Genomic DNA, 21,919 nt, shown 5'->3' on the forward strand with positions numbered 1-21,919 from the left:
TTTTCAAAATTACAGGTATAAGAGTTCTCAGAAGTCAACAGATTGGTCTGAAGTAAAGAAGCCAATTTACTTAAGTAAATTAGGTAATAACTTTGCAGACTGGTCGGCGTCTTGGGCAGGTTATCTTATCACAAAGGTAAGAGACACCTCTTCAGAATGTGTTAACCGAACAGAAACTTGAAAGGAAACAAGAGCATCTATCTGAATGCATAGGAATTAAAATATTTCTACCAATTAACCAGATGCTGGTGGCTCACTCCTGTAATGCTAGCTACTCAGGAGGCTGAGATTTGAGTATCATGGTTTGAAGCCAACCCAGGTGGGAAAGTGTGAGACTCTCATCTCCAATTAACCACCAAAAAGCTTTTCAGAAGTGGAGCTTTGGCTCAAGTGGTTGAGTACTAGGCTTGAGGGATAAGCTAAAGGACATCAGCCAGGTCCTGACTTCAAGCCTGAGTACAGGCACACACACACACAAAAATTCAGCTGGTAATGGCAGAGATTGGAAGTAAATGTTTACCAGTGGAGAAAAATAGTTTGTTGTTACTAATGATAGTAAACTTCTAGGTGGAAAGAGAATTATTTATCATGTAAATTATCATAGAATTAATTAATTGTAAAAGGTCTAGTACAGTATGTCTGTACATTTACATTGGAAATAATACTGTTTAAAAGTATGTGGATGCTATGTCAGAGACTATTTCTTAATATAAAGTTATTAGGCAATAATAGAGGATGTCCTTTAACCATACTTTTGAAAGAGAATTTCATGGTAAAATAAAGGTATATTTCTGATGTTTTTCTTCTTTTTTAAAAATAGTGTACGGAGAGGTTACAATTACATGGGCAAGCATTGTAACCTCCTCCTTTGTTTCCCCTTCCCATCCCTTCCCATCCTCCCCCCTACCCCCCACCCAATCCTCCTCCCCCCTACCCCCCCACCAAAGTTGTAAAGTTCGTTTTCAATATAACGACTTGTACGTCTCATTGTTGTAATGGGTCCACCTGTATTCCTATTTAAACGATTTGTTTTTTCCCTTGTGATGTTTTTCTAAAGCAAAATTAAGCGTACTTGTCTGTGTTCTCAGAAAATGTTTCAGGCACATTCACAATGTTTTTTCTGGGTTTTTTTTTGTTTTTGTTTTTAAATTGGTCATGGGGCTTGAACTCTCAGGGCTTGGGTACTATCCCTGAGCCCTTTTGCTCAAAGCTAGTGCTCTACCACTTTGAGCCACAGTGCCACTTCCAGTTTTCTGGTGGTTAACTGGAGACAAGAGTCTCATAGACTTTTCTGCCCAGGCTGGCTTTGAATCATGATCCTCAGATCTCAGCCTCCTGAGTAACTGGGATTACAGGTGTGAGCCACCAGCACCCAGCACAACTTTTGTGTCAAATTCTGTTCATTAGTGTTGTGCAATACCATTATATGAAGTATAAATGGCACTTTGAAGGTATTTTCTGTCTTTTTTAAATCAACACACTAAAAATGAACACACAGAATTATTATAACAATGTAGAATATTATTTAATACCAGCTTAACAAAAACTTAGTTTTATAAACTTAACAAACTCATTTAATGTTTTTTTGTTTTAAGTTAATGTTTTATATTGGAAGGAAAAAAAAAAAACCTTTAATTTTTTTTTAAGAATTGAGTAGTGTTGAACTGAAAGTTAGATAGGTCAAACAATAAAATTTAACTTTAAAGTGATACAAATTATATGTGTATTTAAGGTATACAACATTTTTGAAGTATTTATTATTTAAAATGCAGATCTCATACTTTGTATACTATCCCAGAGCACAGTTTTTAGTCACTTCAAAACTAAAAACTGAATTTAATGTTGCATAAGTAAAATATGTTAGAATTAGGAAAGTTCGTCTACTTCATTGATGCATTGTAGACGGAGTGTAAAGCAAGTGAGACCATTTGCACTGGTGGTAGGTAGCTTAGGCAGCTCTAGGGGTTGCCTGTAAGAGCCTCAGCAGTTCAAGAATTTGGAGATAGCAATGTGCTAATATTCAATCAATCAAATAAGTGTGTGAAACCATTTATTCTTCCTAAACCATTTGCGTTTACAGGTTCGGCATGAACTTGCCAGTAAAATCTTCACGTGCTGTAGCATAATGATGAAGCACGACTTCAAAGTGACCATCTACCTTCTGCCTCACATCCTCGTGTATGTCCTATTGGGCTGTGATCAAGAAGACCAACAAGAGGTGCGAGTTCACAGTTGGTTTGGTTTCTGAACACCTGGCACTTGGCTTTAAACTTGTCAATTAACTTGACTATTATTTTGGTTTAATATAGGAAAAGGGAAATATTCTACTTGTCATTTATAATGTTATTAGAGTTGGATTTTTAAACTACATACATTTAACACAGTTAATTTTTTTTGTACTTACACTGGACTTAACACAGAGCCTGAGCTATTTTGCTCAAGGCTAGTGCTCTGCCACTTGAGTCAAAGCTCCACTTCCAACTTTTCTTTCGGTAGTTAATTGGAAATAAGAGTCTCATGGACTTTTCTGCCTGGCCTGACTTTGAACCATGATCCACAGATCTCAGCCTCCTGAGTATCATGAGCCACCAGAGCCCATTTTACACTGTCCTTTTTTTCTTTTTTTTTTTTTTTTCAGTTGTGGGGCTTAAACTTGGGGCCTGGGCACTATCTGTGTCTGAGCTCTTCAGCTCAAGACTAGCTCTCTGTCACTTTGAGCCACAGTTCCTCCCTGGGCTGGCTTTGAACCAGCACCCCCAGATTTCAGCATCCTGCGATTACAGGTGTGACACACCAGCACCCAGCCACTCTCCTTAATGACCTAGGAACAGATTGTAGTATACTTTAATTAAAAACACAAATTATACAAGTAAGTCAAACTAGACCTTTTGCTTAAATTTCTGCTCTTATATCCTGGCCACCACTTAGATCAAATTCACCCCGTCTGTGTGTCTTGATCACCTTTGATTGTTGGGGTTTTGTTTATGTTTTTATTTTTCTCATTTCATAGGATGCTTTTGAAAGTACTGTTCCACAACTTGCTTATTTTATTTTTTTAAGTTACCAATATATAGAGAGCCATCCTTTTAAAAAATACTGCATAACATAATCCTTTTGTTGTCATAGTAGCATTATAGATGCATTCCTATGTGTCCTTTTAGCTTATTGGTAGAAAGTCTCTGTATATTTTGGATAACAGTTTTGCTGCCTGTCGTATTTTGAAAAACCTCACCCAATTACTAGGGTTTTTTTTAAAACTTGTTTTTGTATTTTACTGTGCAGAACTTTTAAGTGTACATGCCAATTGTATGCATCATTTATACATTTTGAAATATAAGCCTTTTATGTGATGCCTTTTACTCAATATAGTGACATGTATACATTCTGTACTGTCACAGATGTTAAGCATTTGTCTTTTTTTTTTTTTTTCTGGTTGTGAGGCCTGAACTCTGGGCCTAGGCACTGTCCCTCAGCTCTTCATCTCAAGACTAGCACTCTACCACTTGAGCCACAGCACCACTTCTGGTTTTTTCTGTTTATGTGGCACTAAGGAATGGAACCCACGGCCTTCTGCGTGCAAGGCAAGCACTCTACCACTGAGCCACCTTTCCAGCTCTCATTTGTCATTTCTTTATGTTGCTGTTGGTCGTGGGGTTTAAACTCTGGGCCTGGGCACTGTCCCTCAGCTCTTCAGCTCAGGGCAAGTGCTCTACCGCTTGAGCCACAGCACCACTTCTGATTTCCTGGTGGTTTATTGGAAATAAGAGTCTCATGCACTTTGCTGCCTAGGCTGGCTTTGAACCAAGATCCTCAGATCTCAGTCTCCTGAGTAGCTAGGATTACAGGCATGAGCCACCAGCGCCCGGCATTAAAAACCTTTAATTCCAGATTTTATTTTTTGTTTTGTTGTTGTTGTTTTTTGTTCAGTCATGGGGCCTGAACTCTGGGCCTGGGCACTGTCCCTCAGCTCTTCAGCTCAAGGCTAGCGCTCTACCACTTGAGCCACAGCGCCACTTCTGGTTTTTTCTTTTTTGCTTATGTGGTGCTGAGGAATCGAACCCACGGCCTCATACACACTCTACCACTGAGCCACCTTCCCAGCCCGATATTTTATTTTTTAAATACACATTAAATTATCATTATCTGTAAAATTATCTTTAAAAAAAATTTACTATTATTATAAAGGCGATATACTGAGGTACAGTTACAACAGGGTAACAAGTACATTTTTGGACAGTGTTCTTTTTTCCCTCACTGTCTCCCAGACAGTAGTCCTTTAATTACTCTGAAATTAATTTTATAGTTGGTGTGGGAAAATTATTCTAAGGTTTGTTGTTTTTTTTTTAACTACTAATAGACTTCCTGTCATAGTTTGAATAATAGAAAAAGTTTTAATATTTTTACCTTCATTCAGTTTAGTTTTTCTCATTCAGTTGGTTTAATTAGATAGGAAAGATTATTAATCGGTCATCTTTTGTTCTGTGAAAATCATCGCCATACATGGTTATTCTTTATAATAATAATAAAATATTACATGGCCATCACTAAGCATAAAACAAATTCTCTTAGGTCTATGCAGAAATCATGGCAGTTTTGAAGCATGATGATCAGCAGAGTGCCAGTGCCCAAGACCATGCATCCGACCTATGTCAGCTGAGCATACAGACCGTGTTCTCCATGCTGGACCACCTCGCCCAGTGGGCCAGGCACAGGTTTCAGGAAATGAACGCTGAGGATGCTCCACAGAGCAAATCGAGCAAAGAGAAGGCCAAACCAGTGGGTGAGTTCAGACTGTGATTTTCTTCTTTCAGTTACTCCCATTGGCTCTTTCTAGCCAGTTCTGCAGTTTAAGCATCAGCTTTTAAAAAGACTTGTTTTTGTGCATTTCTCAAATGGGTAAGAAGGTGTTGTTTTCATTGAGAAGAAGTAGTGAATGCTTCTTCTAATGCTAAGACTGCTTCTTAGGACTGGGAGTGAAGTTCAGCTCAGTGGTAGAGCACTTGCCTAGCATTCACAAAGCCCAGGCTTTGATCTACAGTGCTGCTTGGGGTGGGGGAAAGGACCTCCGTAACTTCTGCTTCTCAATTCCTTGGACAAGAAACATCTAATTTTTCTAAGATTGTCTCTCTTAGTAGATTGTTAGGGCTAGATGAGGTTTAATGTATAATACATGCATTTACATTTATGTAATTATAAAGAATACTGATATTTTTATTAGTCTAGCCTTCACCATTAAGTAATTTACTCCTTTTCATACATACTGTTTACATATGTGTATATCTTTTTCACATTTCAGTTTTAAGCTTGAAAGGAGATTTTCATTTCATTTATTTCATGACCCTAAGAATTTATACTAATTAATAATCAGGAAAGAGGTTTTACCTGAAAAATTCTTATCATATACCTGTTAAACACAGTAATTTTTTATTTTTCTAAAATTTTGTGTACTTGCAAATAATTTTGTATTGGGGAAAACTGCTTCTCCCTGGAATGTGGCTGTTACTGTATTTTCCGTTAATATTAGTTCCTATTTCTGAATGTGACAATGGTACTAGAAAATGAAGTACTAACTCTTATCACCATTTTTGCTAATATTGCAAATAAATTTCTATCTTTTAAGAATAATACGTAGTACAATTTCAGGTGGGGAGGGAGGAGTTGAGGAGGTAGGGAGGGAACGGATGGTAGGGGAAAACGAAGGAGGAGGTAACAATGCTCAAGAGGAAACGTACTCATTACCTTACTCATATAACTGTAACCCCTCTGTACAGTATTTTTACAATAAAAAATACATATATGAAAAAAAAATACTTGGGCCGGTGCCAGTGGCTCACACCTGTAATCCTAGCTACTCAGGAGGCTGAGATCTGAGGATTACGGTTCAAAACCAGCCCAGGCAGAAAAGTCCATAAGACTCTTATCTACAATTAACTACCAGAAGACTGGAAGTGGCACCGTGGCTTAAGTGGTACAGCATTTGCCCTGAGCTGAAGAGCTGAGGGACAGCGCCCAGGCCCAGAGTTCAAGCCTCACAACCAACCAAAAAAAAAAAAAAAAAAAGAAAGAATAATGCTTGGGGACTGAGAATGTGGCTCAGTGGTAGAGTGCTTGCCTACCATTTATGAAGCCCTGGGTTTGATTCCTCAGTACCACATACACAGAAAAAGCTGGAAGTGGTGCTGTGGCTCAAGTGGTAGAGTGATAGCCTTGAGTAAAAGAAGGTCAGGGTAGTGCCTAGACCTTGAGTTCAAGCTCCAGGACTGGCAAAAAAAAAAAAAAAGAATAACATTTGTGAGGAAGAAGTATACCATGTTCCTAGCATGTGCCAAGTCCTTAGTTCAAGTCCTAGTACTACACAGAAACAAAAGAAGTGTAAACTCTGTAAAATAGAAAAGAAGGCTACTTCATTAATTTTGTACTTCAAGTGGCATTCTTTCAGTATTTTACAGTCATAAATAATAACTAGTTTTGTATCTTTCGTATCCTTTTTTTGTCTTTTTAACATTTAAGAATAGTTTACATCTGAAACTATCCTTTTCAAACATAGGTAAGGGAGGTCTGACAGGGACTGACATGTTTCTTTTATAAATGAGAAGGAAAGACTCCAGAGATCAAGTAACCATGCAAAGTAAAGTAAGTACTAGTGGTACAATTGGAGCAAAACCTCTGAGCAGTCATTCCTCCTGGTAGTTGTTTTGTTTTTGTTTTTAATTATCTCTCAATAGTTGTACAAAGGAGTTTCAGTTCAGCATGGCGGTTTAGCAGTACGTTGATCAAGGCCATCACGTCCATTGTTTGCCCTCAATTCCTGTTGGTAGTAAACATCTTAAATATTATGCCCTAATCTGGATTCATTTATTTAACTAAATGAATTGGAGTTACATACTTAAACTGATGCTTTCAAATTTTCTGCAGTCTGATTACTGTCTTGTTTTGCTTTTACAATGCAGTATCAAGCCCACAAGAGGGTGGCTATCAGAGCGTGACTCGTTTTCTGGACCTCATTCCTCAGGATACTCTGGCAGTAGCTTCCTTTCGCTCCAAAGCATACACACGAGCTGTAATGCACTTTGAATCATTCATTACAGAAAAAAAGCAAAATATTCGGGAGCATCTTGGATTTTTACAGGTTTGAAATTACACTGAATTTAGTGATGAGAATTCACACTGGCAGTCTTAACAGTGATGTTCATTTTGTGGCGTGTATGGATGCATTAGATGCCTGTGGTGGTTTGGTATAATGTCTTAGGTAAAGTGATATAGATTTTCTGTAGAGAAGCACACACCTCTTCCTCTAGAGTCAGGAGAGAGGAGTAGGGAAATTAAGGTTCAAGAATAGCTTCTTTGAAGCCGGGTGCCTGTGGCTTATGCCTGTAATCCTAGCTACTCAGGAGGCTGAGATCTGAGGATTGCAGTTCAAAGCCAGCCTGGGCAAGAAACTTCGTGAGACTCTTATATCTAATAAACAACTAGAAAACCAGAAGTGGTACTGTGGCTCAAGCGGTAGAGCACTCGCCTTGAGCTGAAGAGCACACAGATAGTACCTAAGCCCAGAGTTCAAGCCCCACGACTGACAAAAAAAAAAAAAAGAATAGCTTCTTGGAGATAATGTCCTAAAAATGAGTGCTAGTTGGACTGGGCTGAAGCAATAGAGCACTTGCTTAGCAAGTATGAATCCCTGAGTTCAAACCCCAGTACGTCAAAAGAAACTGATAGCAGTATCATTCATCCATTCCTTCCCCTCCATTCATTTGTTCCTTCCTCCTTTCCAACTTTCTTTCTCTTTTTCTTTTTTTCTTTTTCTTTTTCTTTTGCACTACAGGGATTTGAACTCAGTGCCTCATGCTTATTAGGCAGGTACTTTATCACTTGAGCTATGCCTCCCCTGCTTTCTTCATTAGTATTTTTTAGATAGAGTCTTGTACTTATTTGACGGAGCTGGCCTTGGACTGTGATCCTCTTAACAATGTCTTCTGTGTAGTTGATTTTACAACCATGGGCCACCATAGCTGACCTAACTGTTGATGTCTTAGATTTGCTGAAAGTATCTCAATACCAATATATTAAAATGTTTATATATGTCATTCTGATGTCTCTTTCTGAGATGACCCACTTTTCCCTGGTGAAAGTATCTTTCTATACTAATAAACTTTGCGAGGCTCAATAAACTATATTTTTGCTACTGTCAGAAAATTAGAAAATAAAATGAAAACTTATTGAAAAATTCAAAATTTGGCTGGGCACAAGTGGCTCATACTTGTAGTATTAGCTGTGGAGGAGGCTGAGATCAGAAGGTCATGGTATAAAGCCAGCCCAAGCAGGAAAGTTCGTGAGACTCTTATCTCCAATGAACCACCAGAAAACTGGAAGTAGCACTGTGGCTCAAAGTGGTAGAGCACTCACCTTGAGCAAAAAGAACTCAACGACAGTGTCTAGGCCCTGAGTTTAAGCCCTACAACCAAAAAAAAAAAAAAGTGTGGATTCTATTCAACAGAATTTGTTATCAGTTGAATTCAAAGGAAGTTTCAGAGCCTTGGAGTTCTTTGCAACCCTCATGATTAATAGTAGTTACTAATATAGATTTGTGGAATAATAGTGTTGAAATAGTAGAATTTCCAGAAATAGCTAAAAACTATTGTGCATCTGCCTTGAAATAAATTCTTAGTAGTACTTTGAAAAAGTTTCTCATATACTCTTTGTATGCAGTCTGGTGGTCATAGCCTTATTGGTTTCCTCTCTTTTGGTTCTTTTACAATGGTTGAAAAAGAAATTGTACGCTGCTATGCATGAAGCAGATGGAGTGGCCGGCGTGAGTGCGATTCGAAAGGCAGAGCCATCTTTGAAAGAACAGATCCTTGAACATGAAAGCACCGGCTTGCTGAGGGATGCCACGGCTTGCTATGACCGAGCTATTCAGCTAGAACCAGATCAGGTAAGATAAGTTAACAGAGCACACATAGGAATTCAGCAAACCTGGGCTTTGGTGCTGCTTCTACCAGGGTTGGCGTGTGCTTGCAAAAGTTTGATTTCCTGACTAATAGATACTATTAGAGACTTGTTCTAGCCAATCTCAAAAATCATTTCTATGTCCTTAGAAATCCCTCAGATCACTGCAAAAATTATTATGGAATATATGTACATTAAAATATACATGTAAGCCAGGTACTGGTGGCTCACGCCTGTCATCCTAGCTATCCAGGAGGCTGAGATCTGAGGATCACACAAAGCTAGCCAACGCAGGAAGGTTCATGAGACTCTTATCTCCAGTTTACCACCAGTAAATTGGAGCTGTGGCTCAAAGTGATGGAGTGCTAGCTTTGAGTGAAGATAAGAGATAGTACTCAATCCTGGGCCCCAGCCTCAGTACTGTTAAAACAATTATTATAGTTATAAAAAATAAATGAATACATAAATATATGTATAAACAGCTAAACAGCACGCATACACACACACACACAGTTCTTGTCCACTGCAGACCTCAGAAATAGTCCATTGGAATTTGAGCTCATTGGATCACCTGTTTACTGGGACAGGAAAGGGGTTCAAAATCATGGATTTATAACTTAGACTTTAATTTTTTCTCACCTTGAGGTTTTGCTTTTGTCATATTTGACATGTTATTTTCTCAGAAGTTCAATACACAAGGTCCTTATTTTTCACAATCTTCAGTTTTAAAGACTATTATGTATTCGTATGTAACTTTTTAGTTATAAATCCCCAAATCTATATTAATAGACATATACATAACCTTTCAATTTTAACTCCTACATGAGAAATAGAACAAACAAATGTTAAAGGTGTTGGGTACTTTTGCATTCCATAAGTTCAATCAGGTTTTTTTTTAGGTTATCTGGATTTTTTTTTCTGTTACTTTGAAATGTACACAGGATAGTGGGTTTTGTTATCAGCCAAGCAAGTCAGTTACTAAACTAAGGAAAGTAGGCACTGAGGCAAATAGTGTTTTTAATAAATGTCATTTGAACTGTTCTGGGATCCCTAAGTAAGTGTGAAGTGAGACGCAAGATCTTACCTCTTTTTACCTTTGCAGATCATTCACTACCATGGGGTGGTGAAGTCCATGCTGGGTCTTGGTCAGCTTTCTTCTGTAATCACTCAAGTAAATGGAGTACACGCCAGCAGGTATGGTTCATAAGAGAGTGATTTCTTCCCACTATTCTGTCGAAACGGGAACCTTCTGATTTGTGACTTAGGGAGCTTAATATTTACTCAAGTAATTAAATGTCTTATGTATTTTCATGGCGATGAGCATAAGAACAAAATATTGATAGGCAGTCTCAGAAGGAAGTGTATCTGCCCTTGCAACTGTTTTCCTCTTGTAACCAGAAACCTTATTCTTTAATGTACGCCAGCCCCCAACCGGCTGCAGTGGACAGGGAGCTTTGGTCAACCAAGAATGGGATCTTAGAACACACAGGCCACTCGGAGGTAGTAGTTGTTGTGATTGTTAGGGGTTCTTGTTTGTTTTTGTTTTTAAGAAAAGAATAATTCATTAGGCAAAAAAAAAAAAAAAAATACCCACCCTCAGGTGTGAGGCAGGTGGAAGGACAGGGATTTTGTCACGCTCAACGTGGGGTTGTCATGTTTCCTTATGATAACACTGAACAAATAGGCTCTCCCTGTCTTCCCTTTGGGTCTGGGACACACACATCCCAGTGTTTGCTGTGTTCAATGAAAGAGAACTGTGCCATAGAAAATCAAGATTTTCTATGGGGACTGGGAAGGTGGTTCAGTGGTAGAGCGCTTGCCTTGCATGCATGAGGCCCTGGGTTTGACTCCTCAGCACCACATAAGCAGAAAAAGCCAGAAGTGGTGCAGTGGCTCAAGTGGTAGAGTGCTAGCCTTGAGCAGAAGAGCTGAGGGACAGTGCCCAGGCCCTGAGTTCAAGCCCCAGGACTGACCAAAAAAAAAAAAGAAGAAAGGAAATCAAAATGACTGCTGAAGAAGCATCTTTTTTTCTTGCACTTTTTTCTTTCTTTATATCTTAAAGGCAGCTCACAGCTGCCTTTGACACATATACCCAATTCCGAAATTATTAGCATTACTTTTCTCTCAATTTGTGTGTTCACTGGCTCTGTTGCTTTTTTTTTTTTCTTTTTTTTCTTTTTTTTTTGATTTTTTGTTTTTTGGGGGGTCCGGTCATGGGGCCTGAACTCTGGGCCTGGGTGCTGTCCCTCAGCTCTTCAGCTCAAGGCTAGCACTCTACCACTTGAGCCACAGCGCCACTTCCGGCTTTTTTCTTTTTGCTTATGTGGTGCTGAGGAATCGAACCCAGGGCCTCCTGCATGCAAGGCAAGTGCTCTACCACTGAGCCACCTTCCCAGCCCTGGCTGTTTCTTCAGGTTCTTAAAGTGAAGCAGATCATTTTATAACAGTCTGTGATAGAATAAGTTCTCTTTCAATATGTGGCACAGTTTAATTTGTCAAGGAATCTCATTCTTAAATGGCTCTATCAGATATAGTTAATGTGATAAATCATGAGACTCTCCCTCAAAAAAGCCCAAATAATGAAAACTTTCATCATCATAACAATGGAATGAAAAGATTCCATTTTTCTGGGTGTTGCTGGATAGAGATAATTATTTTATAAATGAATACAAAATTCAGCATAATACCAATGTAATAAGTAACTACAGCAAATAGAATCTCTAAACCTATGAAATATTTCTAAGTGCTTCTTTAAGTAAACTAGAATTGAATTGAGTTTGTTGTACTAGGTCTGAATGGATTGAGGAATTAAACACGTACAGGGTGGAAGCAGCGTGGAAGCTGTCACAGTGGGACTTGGTGGAGAACTATCTTGCGGCAGGTAAACAGATTGCTGAAGTAGAAGCAGTTTTAATTTGCTATTAATATTGATTCTATTTTATGAACTCCTGTTGGGGCTTTTGATGTAAAAACAATTACCTGGGCACTGGTGGCTGGCGCCTGTAATCTTAGCAACTCAGGAGACTGAAAGCTGAGAATTACCGTTTGAAGCCAGCTCAGGCAGGAAAGTCCATGAAACTCTCGTCTCCAATTAACTAACAAAAAGCTGGAAGTGGAGCTGTGGCTTAAGTGGTAGAGCACTAGCCTTGAGCAAAAAGACTTCAAGAACAGTGCCCAGGCTCTAAGTCCAAGCCCCAGGACCAGCACAAAATAAAACAAAAGAAAACTATGTTATTTCTGCTGACCATTTCATCAGATGAAACCAAACTGGCCTTTGAGCCCATCTGCCTTGGCATTCCTTAACTCTGCATTTGTCTTTCAGATAGAAAGTCTACAACATGGAGTGTCAGACTAGGGCAGCTACTACTATCAGCCAAGAAAAATGATGCCACAGCTTTTTATGACACATTGAAACTGGTGAGGGCAGAGCAGATTGTGCCACTGTCGGCTGCAAGCTTTGAAAGCGGCTCCTACCAGCGAGGATATGAGTACATTGTGAGGTATCTTGGGACTCCACCTTTTTATGCAGTTTTATACATTTTTTATGGTGCTGATCCGGAGTCTTGAACTCAGGGCCTGGCTGCTGTCCCTTAGCTTTTTTACTCAAGACTGGTGCTAGAACACCTGAACCTTTCTTTTTCCAAATTTTTCCTGGCCAATTGTAAGTAAGACTTTCACATACGTTCCTGCCCAGGCTGGCTTTGAACTATAGTCCTCAGATCATAGCCTCCTGGGCAGTAGCATTACAAGCATAAGCCAACAGTACCTGGCTCAGGATTGGAATTTTTCATCACTAAATAATTTTGATTGTGTGTTTGGCTGATTGCCTAGCTACTGAAAATGGTTCTTTCATTCTTTTACCTTACAGTCACCCTATAGATTTTTGTTTTTTAAATCTTCTAACATCCATCCTTTTTATTGGAAAACTAATTTTTTTTTGTCTGTTATGGGGCTTGAACTGTGGGCCTGAGCACTGTCCCTCAGCTCTTCAGCTCAAGGCGAGCACTCTACCACTTGAGCTACAGCGCCACTTCTGTTTTTCTGAGTGTTTATTGGAGATAAGAGTTTCACGGACTTTCTTGCCTGGGATGGCTTTGAACCGCGATCCTCAGATCTCAGCCTCCTAAGTAGCTAGGATTACAGGCATGAGCCACCAGCGCCTGGCTTGGGAAACTAATTTTTAAAAAACCATAAGTAGTTCTTTTTCTCTTGTAATGTCATAGCTGACTTCCTGTATAACTAACCTTAGTAACTGAGACATCTCCTGAGTCTGGCACATTGGCACTTGCCATAATTTCCATTCTGTAGCTACTCAGAATACCCTTGGGCTATATTTGTACCCTCTTAGAAAAGAAAATCAAACTTCCATTCATTGCACAGGCCTTCTTATAGTAGCACCAGTAATATACAGAGTCATGTTGATTTATAGTGAATCCGTATTTTATTTTAATGCAGGTGGAAAAGTTTGGTTGTTAAGTATTTCCATTTAGTTCATAAGAAATTGGGGGAATCACAGCAAAACATTCAGTATTGTAACTAGCATAAATCGTTGCTTATGCTCAATTTGAAATCAAACATATAACTGTTGCTGATTACATAATAAGAATATATATATTCAGATTCTACTAAAGAAAAACTACTCATCATTGATTCTCCATGCTGATGGAATGCCCATGCTTTATGCATGACCTACTCAGAGGCTCAGAGGGTGATTCACGTGCTGTGTCTGTTGGCAGGTTGCACATGTTGTGTGAGTTAGAGCATGGCGTCAGACCTCTGTTTCACCAGTTTCCAGGTGACGGGTGTCACGAGGACTCTCTCAACTGGGTGGCTCGTCTAGAGATGACCCAGAATTCCTACAGAGCCAAGGAGCCCATCCTGGCCCTCCGGAGGGCTTTGCTGAGTCTCAACAAAAGGTTTCAACATTACTTTTTTTTTTCTTAATGCCAGTTAATCTTGAATTTAGTATGATGTTTGGATGGTGCTAGGGAGTATTTTATTTCCTCATTTGCATTTTTCTGTTATTCTCAAGAATACATTGTATAATTGAAATAGGCCTACATGAGAATCAATTTTATATGCCATTTACCTTTTTTTTTTTTTTTTTGCCAGTCTTGGGCCTTGAACCTCAGGGCCTGGGCACTGTCCTTGAGCTTCTTTTGCTCAAAGATAGCGCTCTACCACTAAGCCACATTCCTAGCCCCCCCCCCCCCCCCCACCCTTCTTTGAAAGGTAATAAGCCAGTATAAGTCAATACAAAGTCCTGGACTGGGGATAAAACTCAGTGGTAGAACATTTGACTAGCTTGTTTTTTGTTTTGTTTTGTTTTTCTTCCTGTCATGGGGCTTGAACTTGGGACCTGAGCACAGTCCCTGAGCTCTTTTGCTCAAGGATAGCACTCTACCACTTTGAGCCACAGCACCACTTTTAGTTGTCTGGTGGTTCATTAGAGAAGAAACCCACGAACTTTCATGCCCAGGCTGGCTTTGAACCGTGATCCTCAGTTTTCAGCCTCCTGAGTAGCTAAGATGACAGTCCTGAGCCACCAGCTCCTAGCTTTGACTAGCATGTTCTTTGCCATGAATTTGATGGAACCACAAAATAAAATAAAATCTCCCTAATTGATTGATTGATTTTGTCCGTCATGAGACTTGAACTCTGGGCCTGGGTGATGTCCCTGCACTCTTCAGCTCAAAGCAAGCACTCTACCACTTGAGCCACAGTGCCACTTCCGGTCTTCTAGTGGTTTATAGGAGATAAGAGTCTCACAGACTTTCCTGACTGGGCTGGCTTTCAATGGTGATCCTCAGATCTCAGCCTCCTGAGTAGCTAGGATTACAGGTTTGAGCCACCGGTGCCTGGCTCCTAATTTTTTTTTATTATTATTTTTCTTTGTGGGTTGTGGGGCTTGAACTCTGGGCCTGGGCACTGTCCCTGTGCTCTTCAGCTCAAGCCGAGTGCTCTACCATTTGAGCCACAGTGCCACTTCCCATTTCTTAGTGGTTTATTGGAGATGAAAGTGTCACGGACTTTCCTGCCTGGGCTGACTTTGAACCCCGATCCTCAGATCTCAGCGTCCTGAGTAGCTAGGATTACAGGCATGAGTCACAGGCACCCAGCTAATCTCCCTAATTTATAACAGATAAAAATGGAACATTGTAAGAAAATTGAAATCAGGGTTTTTTGTGTTTTTTTTTTTCTTTTTTAACCAAGTATTTGTTGATTCTTTTTAAATAGTACATTAAGAAGCTTAACTCTTTTTTTTTTTAATTGTGAAAATACTGTACAGAGGGGTTATAATTACATGGACAAGATAATGAGTACATTTCTTATCAAGCATTGTTGTCTCCTCCTTTGTTTCCCCTTCCCATCCCTTCCCATCTCCCCTTAACTTTTTTTGGAAAGAGGTATTTTAGTTGGGTTCCTGAGCACACTTACAAATGCTCTTTTTCTTCATGTCCTGCCACATGCCGTTAGACCAGATTACAATGAGATGATTGGAGAATGCTGGCTACAGAGTGCCAGAGTGGCTCGAAAGGCTGGTCACCACCAGACAGCCTACAACGCTCTCCTCAATGCCGGGGAGTCCAGACTCGCTGAACTCTACATGGAAAAGGCTAAGTGGCTCTGGTCCAAGGTAATAGCTACAGAAATACTATCCTCTCTATATTCTGTTGTAGACTCTGTGCTTCCTGAAAAGGGCCAGCTGAGGGAAAACACCCGGTCCAAATTCAGAACCTTTTTATTTATTTATTTTGTCACTCATGGGGCTTGAACTCTGGACCTGGGTGCTGTCCCTTAGCTCCTCAGCTTAAGGCTAGGGCTCTACCACTTGAGCCACAGCACCACTTCCAGATTTCTGGTGTTTCATTGGAGATAAGAGTCTCACGGACTTTCCTGCCCAGGCTGGCTTTGAACCACAATACTCAGATCTCAGCCTCCTGAGTAGCTAGGAATACAGGTGTGAGCCACCAGTGCCTAGTTAGTAGTTCCTTAACTTTGGAAATACTTCTTGAATCTTCTCTAGTTCCTACTATTTAAACCCATATCTTTATTATTTTAAGCCTCTAATAATAGATAGCTGTCCAGGATTCCCTAATGCCTACATGTAGTCCTCTGGAATAGTACTCATCACAGACTGATTAACTAGTGTCTCCTTGCTTGACTGTAAACCTTCCTTTCTTTCTCTTTCTTCCTTTTTTTTTGCCAGTCATGGGGCCTGAACTCTGGGCCTGGGCGCTGTCCCTCAGCTCTTCAACTCAAGGCTAGTGCTCTACCACTTGAGCCACAGCACCACTTCCGGCTTTTTTCTTTTTGCTTATGTGGTGCTGAGGAATCGAACCCAGGGCCTCATGCATGCAAGTCAAGCGCTCTACCACTGAGCCACCTTCCCAGCCCACTTTCTTTCTTTCTTTCTTTCTTTCTTTCTTTTTTTCTTTCTTTCTTTCTTTCTTCCTTTCTTCCTTCCTCCCTCCCTCCCTCCCTCCCTCCCTCCCTCCCTCCCTCCCTCCCTCCCTCCCTCTCTCTCTCTTTCTTTCTTTTCTTTCTTTCTTTTTCTTCCTCCCTCCTTCCTTTCCTCTTTCTTTCTTTCTCTCCCTTTTCTCTTTCTTTCTCTCTCTCTTCCTTCCTTTCCTTCTTTCTCTCTTTCTTTCTTTCTTTCTTCTCTATCTTTGTTTGTTTCTTTCTTTCTCTCTCTCTCTCTTTCTTTCTTTCTTTTTTTTGGCAGTCCTGGGCTTGAACTCAGGACCTGGGCACTTTTTTTTTTTTTTTTTTGCTTCTTTTGCTCAAGGCTGGCTGGCACTCTACCCTTGAGCAACAACTCCATTTCTGACTTTTTTTGTGTTTGTGGTACTGAGAATTTGAACCCAGGGGTTCATTCATGCTAGGCAAGCACTCTACCACTGAGCCACCTTCCCAGCCCTCTTTTCTTTTTCCTTTTTTTTTCTTTCTTTTTCTTTTCCTTTTTCCTTTCTATTCTCCATCTTTCTTCCTCTTTTTTCCTTTTCTTTCTTCCTTTATTTTTTCCATTTCTTTTCTCTCCTTCCTTCCCTCTCTCTCCCTCTCTTTCCCTCTCTTTCTTCCTTCCTTCCTTCCTTTCTCTCTTTCTCTTTCTTCTTGACACTCTCACTGTGTAGTCCAGGCTGTCTTGGAACTTTCAATCCTTCTATCTCCAACTCCTGGGGCGTATACCAACCACACCCAGCTGGTTATGAGTGTTTCACGCTAGAGATTTCAGTTTACCTGTGATTGTGACTCCATGCCATCTACATAAAACTTCAGATGAGTAAATGAATGAATGAGTAAATAAAAGATTTCTACCTGAAACAAATTAGTACTTCCCTTTTAGAATTTTTTTTATTAGGAGGGAAATGAGAAATAAATATGAAATTACTGGTGGATTTGTACTTAAACATTTAATGAACTTTGAATAATTTTGTTTTTCAGAAAACAAATATATTCTTCACTTAAAAGGCTTGCTGTCTTTTTTCTCTTAGGGTGATGTTCATCAGGCACTTATTGTTCTTCAAAAAGGTGTTGATTTATGTTTTCCTGAAGATAAATCCCAAACCGAGAGTAAGGACATGTTGATTCTTGGTCGAGCTACCCTACTTGTGGGCCGATTTATGGAAGAAACAGCTAACTTTGAGAGCAATGCAGTTATGAAAAAATACAAGGCAAGTATATTAAAAAAAAGTACATGTATAATAGGAAACTGGCTCTTCAGTGAGATTAGACTCTAACTATAAGGAATCACCACAAGGTAAACTGTAGTGAGACCACTTACCATCCTGAAATAGGGTGCAGCCCCTGCTCCTCCCCACCTACTCCAAAGTTAAACTTATGTAACTTCCTTAGTAGATATGTAATTTTATAAGATGGTGTCATAAAAAGTAAACCTCTCATGCTGGGACTTTGTCAAGGGGGAGTGTAGTTGGGAGAGGGCACAGGGTGCCAAGACAGCTATAATGTAGTTCAAAAATAATGAAGAACTGGGCGCCAGTGGCTCACGCCTGTCATCCTAGCTATTCAGGAGGCTGAGATCTGAGGATTGCGGTTCAAAGCTAGCCTGGGCAGGAAAGTCTGTGAGACTCTTATCTCCAATAAACCACCAGAAAACTGGAAGTGGTGCTGCGGCTCAATTGGTATAGCACTTGCCTTGAGCTGAAGAGCTGAGGGACAGTGCCCAGGCCCAGAGTTCGAGTCCCACAACCAACAAAAATAAAAATAAAAAAATAAACCTCTCAAGCCAGTTGCTAGTGTCTCACACCTATAATGCTAGTTACTCAGGAAGCTGATAACTGGAATCAAGGTTAGCCAACCTGGGCAGCAAAGCCTTATGAGACTCTTACCTCCAGTTAACCCTTACCAGAAAACCAGAAGTGGAACCATGGCTCAAGGTGGTAGCTCTATCCTTGAGCACAAAAGCTGAGGGTCGGCACCCAGGCCCCGAGTGCAAGCCCCACAACCAAAAAAATAAAAATAAACCTATGGACAGCCAGGTACCAGAGGGTCACACCTGTAATTCTAAATAATCAGGAGGCTGAGATCTCAGGATCATGGTTCAAAGCCAGGGAAGTTGGTTAAGTTTTTAATCTCCAGTTAACCACAAAATGCTGGCAGTGGAGTTGTAGGTCAAGTGGGAGAGTGCTAGTTTTGAGCACAAAAGCTCAGGAACAGTACTTAGACCCTGTGTTGAAGTGCCAATGCCAGCACCACGAAATAAATAAAATAAGCCCCTGACTCCTGGATCAATGAAAAACTACAGTGGAAATTTTAAAATACTTTGAGCCAAATGGTAATTATGTCATATCAAAACCTGTGGGTATAGCTGAGGTCGTTCCAAAGGGAGTTGACATTTTCACATGCACATATTGGAAGGAAATGAAAATTCAATGTTAGTTTTTAGTGTGAGGTTCTCCTCGTGAATGAATGACCAGTGTTCTCTCCCATAGGATGTGACCTTGTTCCTCCCAGAGTGGGAAGTTGGGCATTTCTACCTTGCCAAGTACTACGACAAACTGATGCCCATGGTAACAGACAACAAAATGGAGAAGCAAGGCGACCTCATCCGTTACATAGTCATTCACTTTGGAAAGTGAGTATAACAGTGCATTGGTGCCGCTTTATTCACATAGACAAGATGGTTTCTGGGGCTGTGGGTTGTTTTTGTTTTTGTTTTTCTGTGGTGTTGTAGATCACACATGCTAGACACAACACTGTAACACTACATGCTTTCAGAGTACACACCCAACAGCTGATCTTGTCATTTGCTCTTTTTTTTTGGGGGGGGGGGGGGGTCCGGTTGTACTGCTTGAACTCTGAGCCTGGGCGCTGTCCCTCAGCTCTTCAGCTCAAGGCTAGCACTCTACCACTTGAGCCACAGCGCCACTTCTGGCTTTATTCTGTTTGCTTATGTGGTGCTGAAGAATCAAACCCAGGGCCTCCTGCATGCAAGGCAAGCACTCTACCACTGAGCCACCTTCCCAGCCCTTGTCATTTGCTCTTTAGTCTTAGTATGTATCCTATGCCTTGATATGGAATGTATTTAATGTTTCTTCTTATTTAAAACCCTATTTAAACTACTTAAAGTAACTAAAGTCCTTATATGCATTAAAACTCTTAGTTGTAGGAAAAATTTTTTGAATCCTCTTCAAGGGAGTAAGGCCATTTTGGAACCTATTTCTTCTTTTTTTTTTTTTTTTAAGTATTTTCTTTTTCCTTTTTCTTTCTTTTGAGTCAGAGTCTTGCTATGTTAGCCAGGCTGGCCTCAGTCCTTCTGCCTTAACCTTGTAAGTGCTGGCATTACAAATATACAACACCATACTCAGCCTCGTCAGAATCTATTTCTATCTATAGTAGTTATAGTAAAATGTTTGCATGCTTAAAGAAGTAGATATTAGCTTTTAACATGTATTTAAATGACTGAAGTTATCTTGACTAACTATATTATTACTGATTAAGTATCAGTGTTTTCCCTCAAGGAGCTATACAGCATCTGTATATACATAAAACATTTCAATAATAGTTTATAACAGAATGTGAAAGCACATATAAATATCAGAAAGATCTTCCTGATATAATCAAGGCAGCAGAAGTGAAACAGACAAATCCAGAAGTTATGAGCTTTGGACAGATCTGAGGTGGAATAATAATCGTTAGCGCAGAGGGGCATGGTATGGGGATGGAGAGTCGGTGGATGTTGAGCTTCTAGATGGGATGGTGTAGAATTCCGAAGGTGGATGGATGGTGGTGATGCTGGCATGGTGGTGTGCATGGATAGCAGTGTGAATATACAGCCAGGTTTCTGCTTAAACGTGGTAAGGGGGGATATTTTATGTTATATATTTTACCACAATAAAAATTTTGAATAAAATCTGGGCACTGGTGGCTTATCCTTCTAATCCTAACTACTCAGAGGGCTATGATCTGGAGATAGTGGTTCAAAGTCAGTCCCTGGGCAGGAAAGTCTGTAAGACTGATCTCTAACCATCAAAAAGCCAGACGTAGAGCTGTGGCTCAAGCGGTAGAGCACTAGTCTTGAGCAAAAAAGCTCAAGAATAGTGCCCAGTCCCTAAGTTCAAGCCTTAAGATTGGCACCAAAAAAAAAATTGGGGGGGGGGGTGGTCTGGTTGTGGGGCCTGAACTCTGGGTGGGCCTGGGCGTTGTCCCACAGCTCTTCAGCTCAAGGCTAGCGCTCTACCACTTGAACCACAGTGCCACTTACAGCTTTTTTTTTCTTTTCTGCTTATGTGGTGCTGAGGAATTGAACTCAGGGCCTCATGCATGCAAGGCAAGCACTCTACCACTGAGCCACCTTCCCAGACCCAAAATTTTTTTCTTAAATAAGGTGATCACCATACTTCAAAACCTTTCTTTTTCAGTAAGGAGACAACTTTATTGTTTTTGCAGGTTTGCCAGTAACCAGCATTGAGGGGTTTGTTCATAGGATGGTTAGAAACTAGACCTGATGAACAACCTAAACTGACGAATATAATAAGGCTGGAAAATTCCAGAGATAAGGGATTATGAATATTTGAATCCCAAGAACTGTCATTCACCATTCATATAATCTTGTGGGATTTTTTTTTGTGGGGGGGGCCAAGTTGAGGATGGGTGATACCATATTGAGGATTGAACTCAGAGCCTAGGCATTGTCCCTTAGCTTTTTTCCCTTAAGGCTGGCACTATACCACTTGAGCCACACCTTCACTAATGACTTTTTTGGTGGTTAATTGAAGATGAGAATTTCCCTGCTTGGGCTGGCTTCAAACCATGATCTTCAAATCACAGCCACTTGAGTAGCTAGGATTACAGGCATGAGCCACCAGCACCCAGTCATATATTCTTAATCTATAGGCTATTAATTCATATTTTTTAATTAAGCAGAGCATGATAAAACCAGAATTTCTGGAATCAGTCCAGAATTTATTGAAGGGAAGAAGTGTGGGGTTGTGATTTTCCAGAAAATGGAATGATTGGGCCTGACCAAGACTTATAGGCTGTAGAATGCAAACAAAGGTACAGATTGTAAGGACAAGTTAAAAGAAGTATTGGCAGAAGCCCCATTAACTCAGAACTTGTATCATTTTTGACTCACACAGTACAAAGCTAAGTGGTGAATTAGTAAGAAAAAAAGGAGGCAGGAGTCAAAAATAACCTCTATTAGGAAGAAAGCCCAATTTGTCAGAAGGCTGTATGTAATGTGAGTGGTACTTTAAGTCCTTTTAGTTCACATAACCTAAAAAAGAGCCCTGTGTTAATAATCTTCCTTATCTATATAATTTCAGATCTTTACAGTATGGAAATCAATTCATTTATCAGTCAATGCCCCGAATGTTATCACTATGGCTTGATTTTGGTGCTAAAGCATACGAGTATGAAAAAGGTATTACTTCCCAAGGAACCAGAATTTTAACTTTGGTATAAAGAATTATAACTTAAAAAAAAATTATAACTTTCGTACAAAGTTACA

General features: G+C 40.0%; 1 protein-coding gene across 1 annotated transcript in view; it reads left to right on the plus strand.

Moving 5' to 3' along the window:
* The window catches only part of Atr (ATR serine/threonine kinase), a 68,473-nt gene that overhangs the window by 33,146 nt on the left and 13,408 nt on the right, over window positions 1–21,919 (plus strand). The window contains exons 25-37 of the mRNA XM_042665710.1: window positions 16–136; window positions 2,081–2,218; window positions 4,570–4,780; window positions 6,951–7,129; window positions 8,768–8,932; window positions 10,049–10,140; window positions 11,736–11,827; window positions 12,269–12,446; window positions 13,683–13,862; window positions 15,424–15,583; window positions 17,442–17,621; window positions 18,900–19,042; window positions 21,735–21,832. Coding sequence (XP_042521644.1) covers window positions 16–136; window positions 2,081–2,218; window positions 4,570–4,780; window positions 6,951–7,129; window positions 8,768–8,932; window positions 10,049–10,140; window positions 11,736–11,827; window positions 12,269–12,446; window positions 13,683–13,862; window positions 15,424–15,583; window positions 17,442–17,621; window positions 18,900–19,042; window positions 21,735–21,832 — 1,937 coding nt within the window. The remainder of the gene's footprint in view (window positions 1–15; window positions 137–2,080; window positions 2,219–4,569; window positions 4,781–6,950; window positions 7,130–8,767; window positions 8,933–10,048; window positions 10,141–11,735; window positions 11,828–12,268; window positions 12,447–13,682; window positions 13,863–15,423; window positions 15,584–17,441; window positions 17,622–18,899; window positions 19,043–21,734; window positions 21,833–21,919) is intronic.

Source organism: Dipodomys spectabilis, unplaced genomic scaffold, assembly GCF_019054845.1.
Source record: "Dipodomys spectabilis isolate Male_0828 unplaced genomic scaffold, ASM1905484v1 ptg000342l, whole genome shotgun sequence".
Taxonomy (NCBI): Eukaryota; Metazoa; Chordata; class Mammalia; order Rodentia; family Heteromyidae; genus Dipodomys; species Dipodomys spectabilis.